The 17,005-nt window shown below is 42.0% G+C and overlaps 1 protein-coding gene across 3 annotated transcripts in view; it reads left to right on the top strand.

Annotated features, from left to right (window-relative positions):
- Hpgds (hematopoietic prostaglandin D synthase) overlaps positions 1-16,664 on the top strand; it is a 30,527-nt gene extending 13,863 nt beyond the window's left edge. The window contains exons 4-6 of one of the 3 annotated variants that reach the window (XM_052173849.1): positions 2,749-2,858; positions 10,701-10,799; positions 16,292-16,664. In XM_052173849.1, coding sequence (XP_052029809.1) covers positions 2,749-2,858; positions 10,701-10,799; positions 16,292-16,372 — 290 coding nt within the window. In that variant the 3' untranslated portion in view covers positions 16,373-16,664. Of the gene's footprint in view, positions 1-2,748; positions 2,859-10,700; positions 10,800-13,983; positions 14,980-16,291 lie in introns of those variants that run through there. The other 2 variants (XM_052173846.1, XM_052173847.1) reach the window with 2 other exon arrangements.
- The last annotated feature ends 341 nt before the right edge of the window (positions 16,665-17,005 follow it).

Below are 17,005 nucleotides of genomic sequence, written 5' to 3'. Positions count from 1 at the left end.
AACACCTCACCATGACAGTGAGCAGAGGTAACAGAGATGGCGCCTGCCCTCCTCTCATCATGCTCCACTTCCTGGTCCCTGCCCCACCCCCCCAACCACCCCCTCTTCCCACTTAAAAAAAAAAGGTAAAAAAAAAAGCAACTTTAGGCCTCTTTTAAAGATCTCTTTCTTTTTTAAATAATCAAGTAGAATCAGCATTGTGCTCTCCACCCCACTGCCACCACCACATTATCCAAGCATATTGAGCACCCAAGTGACCCGTAATGATTAGACTCTCATTTGGGGGACAAAGTTGTTTGTTTTAAACATAAACATGGGGCTGGAGATTTTTCTCAGCCTTAAGAGCACTTGATCTTGCAAAGGCCTGGGTTTGGATCCCAGCATCCAAATGGTGGTTCACAACCATCCGTAACTCCAGATATACATAAAATATAATCAATTTTAAAAAGCTTAAGCACACGATAAGGTGAACTAGCAGATATTTCAACAAGTGAAGGCTTGAGAAAAGTCAGAGGAGATGGAATATGTCGATGGCAGTTGGGCTTAGAAGAAAAAGGTATATTTGGGTGGAGCCTCAGAGGATACCTAGGGTTCCAAAGCCTCCACCCTCTATGTGCATCAAGGGGTCCTGGAGGCTGCATAGAACCCATCCAATCTTCCTGGTTTCCAGATTTGATTGAGGGAGGACCCTATAAAGTTTACATTATTAAGGATTTCCTAATAGTGCTGAGGAGGCAGGCAAATGAACCTCATTTAAACTCAGCAGACTTTCAGTACTGCAAATAAACAGAAAAAGCCACAAGAGGAAAAACAAAAACAAAAGCAAAAACAAAAAATCCATTATATTTGTAGGATAGAGAAGGAGGGTTACTTAGCAAAATGCACCAAACCCAGTTAGAGAGTCCAGGACATGGACTTCCCTAGCATAATCAGGCATGACTATAGGACAGTTATTCTGGTGATAGTTTCTTCTTGATTGTCCTGACAGCTGGACACACAGTAGCGGTAACTCAGAGGTGTGTGGAGAATCTGAGAAAGCATGCAGAAGCTTTGTGGGGCTGGGCAGCAGAGAAGGACGAGAAGGCACAGGAGACAAGCTTTGTCATTCTCAGAAGAGCTCTGGGGTGGGGAACAGGGGTGGGGGATGAGTGGGACCGGGTGTCATAAACACCCACTAGCACTAGCACTCGGGTCTTCTCAGTTCTTTGTAAAGATCTTCCTCAATTGCAGTACCCCTTACCCGATCAGGTTTTCCAGCCACGGGAGGCTGACGGGCAAGGAGTCTCTCTTTCAAAGCTGGAGTTTCTGAGCTTCTGTAGGGCCCATTCTCAGTAGGAGCCAGGCCCTTACTGAATGAATGGGGAACAGTAGGTTTGAGGTGTGGCGTCTGTGGCATTTGATGCTGGAAGTTCAGGAAGGAAGAAAGCTTCAAATATTTTCAAAGGGGACTGAGAGATGCCTGCAGCTTAGAAGTAGGCGTCACCTGATGCAAAGTAACTGCCGATCCTTGGATCTTAGAAGTCAAGCCAGGACTGCAGGAAAAGTGAGGGGACAGAAGGTGACAGGCTTTTTCAGGCTAGTGAGGAGAATCAATCCTTGGAAATCACAGGAAAGAGTTAAAAGTAAGTGAAGCAAGCCTGTTCTTTCCCCCTGAACAGCTCCACCTTGGGGTTGTTTATCTGAGCCAGGCATCAGCCACACAGATTTCCTTGAGTTTAGTAATTTGATACCGCTGTACCAAAGGAGTCAATTTTACAAGACTTTAACACTGAGTCATTACCAACTGACACCAGAGAGGAAACGATTAGATCAATGACTTGTTAGAAAAAAAAAAGATGAAAAAAATTAAAGAAATTTCAATCAGTATTTATTTTTTTATATTGAAGGCTTGGAAGATCTTGTAAATTGGGGCTGGAGAAATGGTCAGCAATTAATAGCACTTGGACTCTACCAGAGAACCCGGGCCGCGTTCCCAGCACCCATATGGCATCTTACAACTGTCTGTAACTCCAGTTGGTGATCCCCAGGCTCTTCTCAACTGCTGGCATGAGGAGAACTTGCATACAAGCACTTGCATACTGTGCACACACACACACACACACACACACACACACACATAAACATTTAAATTAAAAAAATTATCTTAAGAATCTTGGTTTTGTAACTTTTTTTCCCTTTTTTAATCCCAATTTTCTTTTTTGTTTATCTCCGGAGGCTAGAGCCTCTGCTTTCCTTCTGAAGAAAATGTTTCAGTTTAAAGGAAATGTGGCAACAGGGAGGAAATTGCCAGCCCACAAACAGAAACAAGAAACAATGCAGTTTAAGCACTGTCAGTCTTTGACCACCAGGAGCCCCAGCTCCCAGGATGCAGCAGTGGTTGCCATGGTTATCTCCTATCTAGCTTCCTGGTGAGATACTTAGGGTTCCATGACTGAACTCCTATCTGGCTGTCAATCGAGGCATTTTGTTGTCCCAGGGTTAAGGCATTCTATTATTTTTAAAGTTGAAATTTTAGGATGAGAGATGGGACCAGATTTTTATTGGAGTTTTCCCAAGCCGTACAAAGAAGAAGGGAGTACAAAATTTTAGATTTGCTCCCAGCTCCACCACCAACCTCTGTTTCCTGACTCACGACTGTTTTGTACTGTTTGAATTTTCTCAAGTGTGGATACGTTGCCTATTTAATACATTAGTAGCTGTAGATTGAGCCAGTTGGTAGATGCAAAATGGCCTTTTTCTACCCCACAGACCTGGCTGGGAAGACAGAGTTGGAGCAATGTCAAGCTGATGCAGTGGTGGACACACTGGATGATTTCATGTCACTCTTTCCATGGGCAGAGAAAAATCAAGATCTAAAGGTAATGTGATGAGCTTACTGTCATTCCTGTGGCTAACCTTCTATTACCTCCAGAAATTGCATTCTGCGGCTTTAAAGGTCATTTTTAATCTGCGGAATATAAATATGTACTTTTTAAAATGAAGTTATAGTAGACTCTAAAGCAAAGACAGTGATTTCCTGCCATAGTCTTTGTTAATCCCAGCTCAAATAGTGTTTTAAATGTGTGAACCTTTGTGGACATATGTGTGCCACGTACATGCAGGATTCTGCGGAGCCCGGGGGAGGGCTCTGAATGCCCTGGAGCCAGAGTTGCTGCTGGCTGTGAGCTGGTATGTGGGTGCTGGGAACTAAACCTAGGTTCTCTGCAGGAGCTCCCAGCGCTCTTAAACCATGGAACTATCCCTCCAGGCCTACAGAAAAGCAGTTTGCTATTTTCTGGGGACGAACACACCTTCCTTTCTTTCATGCTTTTCTCTTTTTAACCATGTGTTTTGTGGGCGCATGTTTATTGTTGTACAAGCCTACGCAGGCCATAGCATATATATATGTGGCATCAGAGGACAACTCGCAGGAATCAGTTCTCTCTTTCCACCGTGTAGGTCCCTGGGGTTGACCTCAGGTCATCATGTGTGGGGCAAGTGCCGTTACCTACTGAAGCATCTCACCAACGAGTCAGTACACACAAGCATACATACATGCTCGCTCTCCCCCCCCCCCCCCCGTGTGTGTGTGTGTGTGTGTGTGTGTGTGTGTGTGTGTGTGTCTGTCTGTCTGTCTCTCTCTCTCTCTCTCTCTCTGTTTGAGGGCTGAATGTCTGTATGTCTGTCTTTCTCCCTTTGAAACAGTGTTTCATTGTGTAGACTGCAGAATGTGTACCACCATATTTCTGTAGCATATACAAATATAATTTATCCATTTTAGACAGTTCTTATAAACTCCTTATAGAAGCCATAAGAATCTTTCTTTGTTTTTTTTTCTAATGTTTTTAGCCAAGGCTAGCCTCTAACTCACTGTGTAGCTGAGGATGACCTGCCACTCCTGCTTTTTGTTCCCCTGTTCCAGGTGCTGCAATTGCAGCTGTATGCACCACATCTAACCTGGACTGTCTTCCTTTGTCATCTTCTCTATCTCCTTTTCCTAAACTTTCAACATGGTGATGTAAAAATCTTGGTGCTGAATTAATATTCTATAATTATGTAGGTTTGTCTATGGAAATACATACAGACTGTATACTGGAGTAATGCTTTCTTTCTTCTATTTCCTCCTCCAAGCCTAATTCATTTTCTTTTTTTTTTTTTTCTGGAAAATTTCCACATTGTCTGATACTGTTTCCCTCAAATTCAAGGATCTTAGATGGCTTATTCTCTCCACTGTTGTCTGGGCACAGCTGCCTTTCTGCTCTTTAATGAGATCTCTGACAGGGAGACTCCTGTGCCCTACAGCTCTGTGGGGTTCTACAGAGCTGTTGTCTCTGCCCTTCCTTACACCAGTAAAGTCTTTCTTCTGGGATTGAGTCATGTTTTCTAGGTAATGCCCAGTTTCATATATATTCCATTATTTGAGCATGTCCTCTAGCACTTCAAAGGCTACATCACTAAGAGAAGATGTGAAGGATGTGTGGACTTCCGAATCTGTGTCACAGCTTCAGTAGCCTTTGCCCTACACACACCATGCACGTTTAACACCCAAGGTCTTCATTAACATTGCAAATGTCCCTTTTGGCCCTTCCCTGTTTCCAGACTCCTGTGTTTCCAGCACTCTTGTGTTTGGGAAGCAATTCACCAATAGTGTTACTGGTCATAGAAGATCAAAAGTTTGGTACTTTAGTAATTTGTCACTTTTTTTTTTTTTAGTTTCTCACCTGGTTCCCTAGCTTTGTTGGTTGATATCTTGGTTGGGTTTTGGTTTTGGTTTTGTCAGATTGACACAAGTTAGAATCACCCAAGACGAGGGAACCATAGTTAAGAAAATGCCTTCATAAAAATTGGCTTGTAGGGAATGCTGTGGGGCATTTTCTCGCTTTTTTCTTTCCTTTTTTGGCAGGGGGTGGGGTGGGAGCAAGGGCTTGTTTTCACTCATAGATGTAGGCAATACATTCCATCATGTCAGATTAGGCAGGAATCTGAGGTGGCTGGTCACCCATCAGCCAGGAAGCAGAGAAGACAGAAGTGGGGCTCACCTATAAAACCTTATGGCCCACCCTCCATCTCTCCGACCCCTAGTGACTCAGTTCCCCTTCAGGTGCTCTGTCTCCTACAGGTGTCATATCCTTCTAAAACAGGACCAGTAGGTAGGCATGAAGTATTCAAACATATTAGGGTATCAGTGATATTTCACATTTCAACCCAAACACTTTGCAAACAGAAAATGTCAGCCCTTTCTTGTGGTGCCTTGAACAGCTTGTGACTGTGTAACAACCTGAGTCACCACAACCAGACAGACCTTTATTTTAGAATTCATCCACCTCACACAGCGAATCCTTGAGGATGAAGTCCTGATCCTAGACCTTGACATGCCCTTGGAACAACTTCTGAAGTAGGAGTATAAACCAGTAGCTTTCATTAGGTCACATGTCGGTAAGGGGGAACTGGTCAAGCAGGAACCACCAAGGGTACATTTATTTACTCTCTGGGCACATCCTGTGTAGATGTTCAGTAGAGAAGATATGGATGCCCATCAGATGGACAGAACCCACAAACTCAAGTGAGATTTGTTCCAGCTTGTGCAGTGCATCCATGGTCAGACCACTTTCTTCCTGAAGCTTCTCTTAGTCCCATCTCCAGTGGTCTCTCACTTCCTGTACTTTACACACACACACACACACACAGACACGTTTTTGGTACTGTCTTATTTTCTTTCTTGTATGTGTGTGAGTGCACATATGTGTGTGCATGCATGTGTAAGTCTGCTTACTGATTGAGACAGAGTCACTCACTGAGTCTGGAGTTCACCATTCAGCTAGACTGACAGACCAACAAAGCCCACACGCTTCCATTCCTGCTTCTCAGTGTCAGGGTTACAGCTGCGTGTTAGAGGACCTGGTTTATCTGTGGGTATTCGAGATCTAAGCTCAGATCCCCAGGGTTGAACAGCATCATCCTTCTTATCAACCACCATCCTTCTAGTCTGGCACCATCTTGTTTGGGCCCATTCAGCTGACACTTTGAAATTTTCAAATATCCTTGAAATCTTTTAGAATTACTTCTCTATTTTCTTTATTCTCCTTGTCACCCAGAACACCTGGCGCTGAGAGGTTGAGATCTTTTCTACCTCTCATTTTTTGGTGTTCTGCTTTGTTTTGTTTTTGTTTTGTTTTATTGTGTTTTCAGGTGACATCCTAAACTTGACTCATCTTTCTAAGTTCTCAATAGTTAGCTTTTAAAATTTATCAGCTTTTTAAATAGACTATTTCTTGACAGGTTTTATTATTTAACTGACTTTCTCAGTGCCCTCTAATGACAAGCTCCTTAGATTTCCGGGACCCTGCGTTATCAGGTCCCATCTCCAGGTGTCACTGTTGTCTCCTCACCTTTTACCTGCAGTAGAAAGAAGGGCATTTAGAAGCAGCCAGAGTAGTTTAGAAGGTATTCAGAGTCGGAAAAGTATAAGTCTGTGACCTGAGCCCACCCGGCAAACCCCAGGCGTAGATCCATGGAACTTACACAGGCCTTGCTTCCCTGAAGCGGCCAGGGAAGTGTATTACTACCTGAGCTCCGGGTGTCATGAAGGGCACACAAATGTGGTCATCTCTGCTGCATGGTCTTAACTCCTAGGGTGTGATGTCACCATACCTGCAGCTGACCTAAACACTGAGTACAAATAAAAATTACAAATTTAAAGAGGCAGTCCAGGTCCAAAAGCCACAGCCCAGAACAGCCAGTGTGAGACCCCTCATTTTACCTAAACACCTGCATTCGAAATACTGTTAGCATGATTAGGAACTTTTAACTGGAGATATTTGGACAAATAATTTATGTTTAATAATTTATAATAATAAATTAATTTTAATAAATTAAAAAATAGATGTTATGGTAAAGGTGTGTGCACGGACACACACATACAGAGAGAGAGAGGGAGAGGGGGAGAGAGAGGAGGAGAGAAGGGGTAGAGAGAAGGAGGAGAGGAAGAGGGAAAGGGAGAGGGAGAAGAGAGGGGGGAGAGGGAGAGAGAGAGAGAGAGAGAGAGAGAGAGAGAGACAGAGAGAGAGAGAGAGAGAGAGAGAGAGAGCTCCCTGACAAAGTCTTGAAAAGCTCAGCTTTGATGAAAGAAGAGGAGACTTCTTGACATAATATATGTGGGATCTGGAGTCGTATAACAGGCTTGAATCTTACTGCCTTTACCAGTAACAATTCCCTTTTCACAGTTCAAAGTCTTGATGTCTGAAGCATAAACACAAAGGGCTGTCCTTTGAAGCATGTGATGGTGTACATACATATGACAAAGTGGAACTAGCTCACTAAACCTCAGCTAGTACAATTAGATGTTATAGAGTTAGAGATAAATGAGATAAATGTTAATTTGCCCTTATATTTGTCAGATGTGACGTCTGTTTTACATATCAATATAAACACACACAAATACATCATGTTCCTACACATGTAGAAACAAAGTGCATAAGATTTGTGTCCAGGGTGACAAAACACCACTGTAAGACAGTCTGCTGCCGCCGGGCGGTGGTGGCACACGCCTGTAATCCTAGCACTCGGGAGACAGAGGCAGGCGGATTTCTGAGTTCAAGGCCAGCCTGGTCTACAGAGTGAATTCCAGGACAGCCAGGGCTATACAGAGAAACCGAGAAACCCTGTCTCGAAAAACCAAAAAAAAGAAAGAAAGAAAGAAAGAAAGAAAGAAAGAAAGAAAGAAAGAAAGAAAGAAAGAAAGAAAGAAAGGGAAAAAAAGACAGTCTGCGGCCTTCTTGGCTCGTCTCTCATTTTCTCCTTTTCTATGGCTGAGGCCCCCTGACAGAGAGCACATCCCAGAGGAAACTATCTCTGGCCATTGCTCATAACACTTATACTCCTGCTTTGTGTATAACACGGTGTTCGCTGCTCTTACATGTCTAAAACCAGGTTCAGAAGACATAGAAATTCAGGTTCAGGAACAAATTATGCAAAAGAACATATTTCAGAGGGACTGCTAATAGCTCTGACTTCATCATCAAGGAAGCTTGGTCTGCTCCGTCTCAGCAGCAGGGTCCGTTGCTGCCACCTTGTGGTCAGGTGGCATTTTCAAAATCAAAATATTGCAGTAAGATGGTAATACAAACTTAATACAATCTTTTCAGTGAGATAGTGTTTTGCTATTCAGCCCAGGCCAGGCAGCTACCCTGACCCTGCCTCTTGAGTGCAGGGAGTACAGATGTGGGCCATCACACAAGTCTCACTGAAAAAAATTGTCATTATATGTGCTCAAAGAAATGCATGAGATGTAATAATTGCTCTTATTTCTGTATTTTTTGCTAAAATTCCAACTCCAATTTTAAAGGATTAAATGTAAGAATATGTCTGTGAATACTGGTTACCGGAACTGCCCTTGAATTTGTTATGAGAACTTATTATTTTGCTACCCAGTGTGTCTATGTGAATGAATGCTCATCTGAAGAGCAGTGTGCAGGTGGGAGACTAGCAGGGAGTGGTACTTCTGAAGTTGCAGTTTCAACAATGAGAGAGTGGTAGTGAGGATTTGGAAACAGTGAGAAACAGGCAACTTTCTACATCCTTCTCATTGGCAAAACCTAGCTCACAGTGTTCCTGAAGAGGAGCCCAGCAGTCTCAGAGTACAGCAAGTTAAAGAGTGGCCGCCTAGATTTAACAAGAAACAGATATAGGGCTGGAGATATATAGCTCAGTGACAATATTTCTGCATACCTAAGGCCTCTCCAGTACTACACACACACACAAGACATAACAATTACATTTATTCATATTATTTAAAAACGAGCCTTGAGAAATGATTATTCTCTATATAGTCATTTAAATTTTATTAGTTGAAAGTAATTTGACAAATTATAAAGAAAATTTGAGCTAAAGGAGCGATCAATGATGTGGATATTACAAGTCTTTATTTGGACTTGACAATGTGGACATGACCATTAGAAAGTACACATGGTCTTCACAAAGCTTTGTAGCAACCACACCCTGCACCCCACTATGTGCAGCTGTCCAGCAGATACAGGCTAGACTTGACTAATATTCATATCTGACTCAAACTAACCAGGTAGATGAGCTCACAGGGTGAACCACCATGTCCGGCAAGTGCACAGTTCTCAGTAAAAAGAAGCAATGAGTAAATGACTTGGCCTTTAGCAACAAAGTAAAACATAACTGTGTGATAAAGGCGTCCATCTGTTCTATGCCTGTCCTGCATTTGTCTTCCTTTCCCAGGATATTGTTTGTTTATAGCACTTTACATAACTTATCAGAAGGGAGTGGTTGGGAGCGGTGTAGCAAGGCAGACAAAGCTCATGCCAAGGCACAGTGGCTGTCCAGGAGGAAACATCCCTAGGGCCTCATTAGGGTTTTATAGCTGTGAAGGCACACCATGACCAACTCTTATAGAGGGGAACATTTCATTGTGGCTGGTTTACAGTTTCAGAAGTTTAGCCCATTATTGCTATGGTAGAAAATATGGCAGTATGCAGGCAGGTAAGGTGACATAGAAGGAGCTGAGAGTTCTACATCTTGATCCAAAGGTAGCAGGAAGAGACTGCCACTGACTATAGCTTGACTTCAAAGCCTGCCCGCACAGTGGCACACCTCCTGCAACAAGGTCACACCCTCTAATAGTGCCATTTCCTATGGGCCAAGCATGCAAACACATGAGTCATATGTGGCCATACCTATTCAAACCACCACAGGTGTCATGATTCATTATGGCCTATTATGCCCATCGGGTGCAGTAATGGGAGACAAACCCAAACTGAAGGGTTCAGACTCACAGACTGCTGTGCATCTATTTCCTTCAGTTGAATTGCATAATTATAAGAGCCTCATGTTAAAAGAGGATTTCAGAAGTCTAAAAACATAATAATTTCACCTTACAATAAACTTAGAGTTTGGAAAAAATCATAGGTGTTTCTCATAAACTAAAATCAGATTTACCATGACTTGACTATATGCCTCTCAAGTCTTTACATCAGCACATCAGAGACACTTGCACATTGATGTTTATGATGACACTGTCCACAGTAGAGAAGTGATAGAACTTACCTGTCTAAATAATAGAAATGGATGCAGAAGATATGATGTATATGTATGTATACATATAATATAAAATGTTTGTATGAAAATATCCTATGTGATGTAATATCACCATGAAAATATATAATGAGACTGGTGGCAAAAATACTTTAATACTTTGGTGAGATGGTTCAGCTGGTAAAAGAGAGGGTTTGATTCCTCCTGTGGTGCAAGGAGAGAACTGACACCTGAAAGTTGCCTTCCGGTTTCCACTAGGCTCTGTGGCACATGTGTATACATGTGTACACACCAAATGTACAAAATAGGGCTGGAGAGATGGCTCAGCAGGTAAGAACACTGACTACTCTTCTGAAGGTCCTGAGTTCAAATCCCAGAAACCACATGGTGGCTTACAACCATCCATAATGAGATCTGATACCCTCTTCTGGGGTGTCTGAAGACAGCTACAGTTTACTTGCATATAATAAATAAATAAATCTTTAAAAAAAAAACCATACAAAATAAACGTAATTTTAGAACTTGAGTAATCAATGATTAAGTCAGGTTCGATGAGGTGATAACTATGATGAAACAAATGCATGGCTGCTTTCACTCCGTCTAACTCACTATTTAAATTGCTCTTTCCTTTCTCACTATTCACAAGGATGTCTGGTCTCTCCTAGGAGCAGATGTTCAATGAGTTGCTCACACGTCAAGCACCTCAGCTTCTGAAAGATTTGGATACATACTTAGGAGACAAAGAGTGGTTTATTGGCAATTATGTGAGTATGTTTTGTGCTTTAAAAATGGCAGCAATTGTACTTAGATAAGTCCATGAACTAAAAAACTTACTGAGCAAAAATGTTATACCAGGCTGGCATCATACCTGTCACCCCAGCACATGAGGGAGGCTGTATAGCAAGTGTGATGCCAGCCTGGGCTGCCTGAGCCCCTGTCTCAGAATGGGAAGATGAAAGAATGGGGTGGGGTGGGGCTGGAGGATAATTACTCAGAAAACACAGTAGAGAAAATAGAACACTAAATTTCTTCCAACTGTCTTTACATGGATCTGACCTGGAGTCATGAAGTCTTTTATATAATTATATACATTAATCTTTAGAAGCTATCCTAAGAATCAGAAGAGAAAGAATGAATGTGTCACAAACATAAAAGTAGACTACTTATTGCATTATTTTATGCATGTGTATGTACATGTGAACATGTATGTAGATATCCGTATGCATATGATGTGGAGATAAGAGGCTGACCTTAGTTATTGTTCATCAGACATGGTCCACATTGTTTTCTGAGACATGGTGTCTCACTGGCCTGCAGGCCAGCAGCTCACCAGTCAGGCTAGGCTCCCAAGGTTGCTCCTGGCTGACCAGTGAGTCCCAGGGTCGCTCCTGTCATTGTCTCCGCAGTACTGGGATCACAAGCCAGAGCCACCATACCCAGCTCTGTACGTGGGTTCTAGGACTCAAACTGTCTCTTCATGATGGTTGCACAGAAAGCACCTTACCAACCCAGCTGTCTCCCCAGCCCCTGAGCTGTACTCTTAATAACAAAGAACTACATTCAGTCAAAGTACTGTAATCTGAGCTCGTAGTAGGACTATCAGAAAAACATCCATATACCATTTTCAGTAGAGTTATTAGTAGGTCTGGGTACTATTGGTATTATATTGTTTTAACAATATTATTTATGATTTATACATTGTGAGTGGGAAAGTCATAAGTTACACTGATGTTACCAAGAATCAGGATCTTTGGTGTGGAAGAAAAGGAGACAAAGATAAATTTAGTTTTCATGGATATCTCCTTATACCCAGATTCTGGACTCTTAAATACTGAAAGGAACTGGGGGGTTTTGGAGACAAATGACTTACTCTCAATTTGAGACAAGAAGTAAAGTATTTTTTTTCTAGTATAGTATAGTGAGTATTTTTACTAGAAGCAAAGGAGTTACCGAAGCATCTGGAGTTAGTATCAAAAGGCCCTTTTAGTCATCTCAGATCTGGCTAGAAATGGAGTGATCTAGACAAGACTTCAACAAGAATGTGAACCGCAGCAAACTGAAAGAAGTCTAAACAGACAGAGGAGCGTATGACAACCTACACTACCTCCAAACACACGACAGCAGCAGCCAGGCTCCTCGCAAGCTGGAGGATGGAGCCCATTTTGAAAGAATGAAGTGGAATGTGAGAGGCTTGGTTGGAAGCACTTGTCCCACCTTTTCTATGCAAGCAGTACAAGTTTCTCTTCGGAAAAAAGCATTCTAGTCATAAATAAGAGTGTAGACACCGTCACTTGCCAACCCTGAAGAAGTGATGAGCCTAGCCAGAGGCCACCAGAAGCCACCTGTGTCACAGAGGGATGCAGGCCAGATGCTATCGATTTCTATCGCCCTGCACAGGGCCTTCACTTCTTCCCACTTGCTTTTTATAACCTCTCCTTTTCAGTCCCCATTTTCTGCGTATTTCTAGGAATCCTCAACTTAAACAACCATCACCCCGTGGAGGGTCCCTCTGCCTATGTGAGCCACTGCACTTGGTCCTCATCAGCCATTTCATTGTTTATTTGATAAATTTCTTCTAAAACAAAACCCCTGACTGGGTTCAGTGGTGTTTGGTCCACAGCACTGCTAACAAACAACAAACAGATGTATGTCAGAGGAGGGCGTAGCATCCCAGATTGCTCCTGCCATCCCTAACACCTAGATGTGGGCATGACACACAGTAGGTATTTGATAAATGTTTCTTAGTTGAAATGTAAACTCTCTATGCAGCAATCTTTCTTAGATGACAGCAAAAGTGTGAAACACCAGCAACCAGCTCTAGGAAAGTATGCACACACAAGCAAACCTTAGTCCGCATTTAAATTCCACTCTAGAGCTGGGCTTGGGGAGACACGCTACAATCCCAGGTAGCTGGGTCTCCAAGGGAGAGCCAGTAAAACACGTTCCAGCGTCAGACTGACTCCCAACGATAAAAATTTAAAAATGAACAAGTAACAAAACAAATTTAACTCTGCTGATGTGGTTATGGAACCAAGGTCACACTCCCCTGATGAAACTCAAGTAACGATGAAGAAAGCGCACTCAGCTGAGTTAGGCTCAGGACAGGTCGCACCCAGCATTCTATCAGGAGGAACAGATACCCATACAGTTATTTGTGTTGATGTGATTCAAAGATAATGTATTTCACACAGATTCTTTTATTTGGAACTACAGACCCTGAAGGGATAACCTACGCACTATTTATTCCCTTATACCTTAAAATGCAAAGGTATATGGTACACAACATAGTGAAATAATCACAGATCCCCTCCCACACAGATTATTTGCGGGACTAGTGTAGAATCATCACTGGTAACATACAAAAAGGAGCATGCCAATCTCAATCACAAGACTTAAAAATGTGTGCCCTGGACATGTACACACCAGGGATGAGCCTATCCTTTCCTATAGAGGGTTTTTGGAACAGATAAAAATCTCTGAGTGAGGTCAGATTGGTGGAGATTGGACATGGCTTCAAAGTAGCGTTGCACTGGACCACCTGCTGCTATCCCACCTGTCTCGGGCATCTACACTAAGTCACAGACAGCAGTCATGTAAATGTCCCTTGGACATTGTGATGCTTGTCAGCGTCCAATTTTATTATCTACATGTTCAGCTTTTGTACTAACAAAGATTTTGAAATGGAAAGTAGCTGGGCAGTGGTGGCACATGCCTTTAATCCCAGCACTTGGGAGGCAGAGGTAGGCGGAGTTCTGAGTTCGAGGCCAGCCTGGTGAGTTCCAGGACAGCCAGAGCGACACGGAGAAACCCTGTCTCAAAAAACTAAACAAAACAACAATAACATGGAAAGGAAGTGTTTCTTGAGAGTAAGAAATTAAGTTCACTTTTGGAATGCTTTTTTTAAAAAAATATATATATTCAAAAGCCAAGTCTTTGTTTTCCTTTAAGCAGGTAACCTGGGCAGACTTCTACTGGGATATCTGCAGCACCACACTTTTGGTCTTAAAGCCTGACTTGTTGGATATCTACCCCAGGCTGAAGTCATTACGGAACAAAGTCCAAGCTATTCCTGCCATTTCTGCCTGGATACTAAAGAGGCCACAGACAAAACTCTAGATGATTCAGGCCCATCATCAGCCGAGAGCTCCATCAACTAGAGTTTCCGCACACTTCTCACCAATAGGACTCTTCTGCTTGCTATGTAGGACTCTTTTGTTGTGGTTTTGTCTTTTTCTGTAGGCATTTAGTTTCTAATATTTTTCTAAAATTTTACACCTTTTTATAATCGCAGGGAAAGAGTTCACAATATACGTAGTTGTGCATAGATATCAACACGCATGGGTGCTTTAGTTAAACGACACTAGCTTCCTGGCTAGTGTATCAGTCACCACAGTATCTTAACTATGAGGAATCATGTGAAATACAGATTGTGCAGCTAGCTCTTCAATCAGCAAATTGCTACACAGAACTAATGGTCACTAGTCACTACGTTATTCAGATATACACCAAAGTGTATAAGGTACTTCACAAAAATGCACATCTGTCTGACACATGACAAAATGGGTAATAAAAGGAAGGAACTCATAAAGATTAAAAGACAGCCAAGGAAAGTGATGTTGAAACTTAACTGAAATTCCACAGAAATGGAGTAACAGAAAGTTGACTGAATTCAGCACTTGCAATTCAGTAGGCTGTAGAGACAACGAAAGGAGCTGTGACATAGAAACAAGACAAGAGACAGAGGGTTACAATAATCCTTCACATTAAAAAAACAAAAACAGGCTTGAGAGATGGCTCAGCAGTTAGCACTGACTGCTCTTCCAGAAATCCTGAGTTCAATTCCCAGCAACCACATGCTTGTTCCCAACCATCTTTAATGGGATCTGATCGTCTGGTGTGTCTGAAGAAACAGTGTACTCACATACATAAAATACACAAATATTTTTTTAAAAAAAAATCAGTGGACTAAGAAGACTGGGAGATGTGTGTACAGAACATTCACCTGGCTTAAAAAAAAAAACTGTTGAAAATATATAACGAACTGTGAAAAGTCGGTAGTAAAAAAATAAATACCCAGATTGAAATGTCAGCTGGAAGATACCCAGGTGGCCATGAGCCTGGGAGGAGGTGGCAATACAATGACATCTGGGAATTTTAATAGCAGTGCAGACTAGAACAGTAAAATCTCAAGACCTAATAAACACTGGAGAGGCAGTGAGGTTATGGGACCTGGGACTACCTGGGGACAGGAATGCAAAAGATGACAGTTAGACCTAATTTCTCAAAAAACAAAATGTCCCCTTCTGTGAGGCCGGCAGTCTCACACTATGTAATTTACTCAAATGAGCGAAACAAGTCCACACTAAGCTTGAACATGTGTCTTGGACGATGCTTTACATACTAAAACTATAAAACTTCATGCTAAAACTTTAAAAACTTCCAAATCGTCCATTAGCAGGAAACAGAAACAGAGCCGGTACCACACACACACAAGTGAAAGCCTACATAACAAAGCTGCAACTATGCAAAAACTGGGAAAAGCAAAATGATGTGGATAGCAGAGGGCGAGAGGCTGCCCAGGACAGAGGTGACATGGGCAAGGCTGGTGGTGGCAGAAGGGCAATCCGGGTAGTCTGTTCGGTGGGATGCTGTAAATAGTAACGAGTAAGTCACTACAACTTACTCAGAATACAGAACACCAAATGATAACTAGAATGCAAACTGTATCATGTGTATCAGATATAAGTGACACAGGAGACTGTAGGTGTGGGGACAGCAGGAAATGGGACTGCTCCTAGTGTTGCTGTGAACTGAGACTTCTTTGGGAAAAAAAAATCAGTGATAATTGGCTTTTAATTACTGACAAACTAATAGATACACAACTTACAGGTAAGATTTATGTGACTCTACCTCATAGACTCCATTGGGTGGGATCTGTGGAGCAATTAGGGGACAAAATGACTGTTTACTTACTCATGGTGGCTGAAAAGCAGAGACAAAGGGTGGAAAGCACCTCTCTACACAATCCTCTAAACAATGGGCCAGTGAGACGGCTCTATGGATAAAGGCATTTGATAAAGGTACTTGCAACCGGAAGACCTAAGATCAATCTCTGGTAACTACATAATGGAAGCAAAAAACTGCCACCTACTGTCCTCTGCCCTCCCCTTAAGCAGTGTGGCATTTGCACTTACATTTTATTTTTAAAAATGCAACCATTTAAATGAATCTTCTAATTAGCAATATTATCCCCCAGGGCTGCTCTGGATGGACTGTTTTTCTCCTGTGGTATCTGAAAGCTGACCAGGATGTACAGTGTGGCCCAAGCTGGCTTTGAACTCACTGCAATCCGTTTCTATGCTACTGAACCTGGATTCCTATTTTAAACTATACTGATGGAATGCAGACTTTTACTCTGTATGTTGGCATAGTTTGCTTGGTAAATTGCAGCACATATGAAAATATTAATGAGAATGATCTTATGCTTTATGTGATATTCAGAAGAACATATTGCTAAAAGGCAAAAAATAGAAATAAGAGTGGAGAGTGTGGGGAGAGAAAGAAATACATGTCCAGCTAGGTATGGTCTCTTTAGAACTTTTTCTGATTTAACAGGTGGGGGGGGGGGGGGACAAAATTTTGTATGTTATTACACATTATATACAATCTTTTGTAGGATCTTTTGAATGAAATTTTGAGAATGGTGGCTGTTAAAAAAGAATTTCATTGCATGGGTAATTGTGTGATTAAAATAATCTATAGGAAAAAGTCTCTAGGGAAATACACAAATAATACTTTTTTTTTCTTTGAACTGAACTTTTTTTTATTTTTATTTTTTTAATTTATTTTTTTTTGTTTTGTTTTGTTTTGTTTTTTGAGACAGGGTTTCTCTGTGTAGCCCTGGCTGTCCTGGAACTCACTCTGTAGACCAGGCTGGCCTCAAACTCAAGAAATCCACCTGCCTCTGCCT

This window comes from Apodemus sylvaticus, chromosome 2 (assembly GCF_947179515.1).
Source record: "Apodemus sylvaticus chromosome 2, mApoSyl1.1, whole genome shotgun sequence".
NCBI classification, from domain to species: domain Eukaryota; kingdom Metazoa; phylum Chordata; class Mammalia; order Rodentia; family Muridae; genus Apodemus; species Apodemus sylvaticus.
The sequence above is the reverse complement of the archived record's forward strand: the minus strand, read 5'-3'. Positions and strand labels throughout refer to the sequence as shown.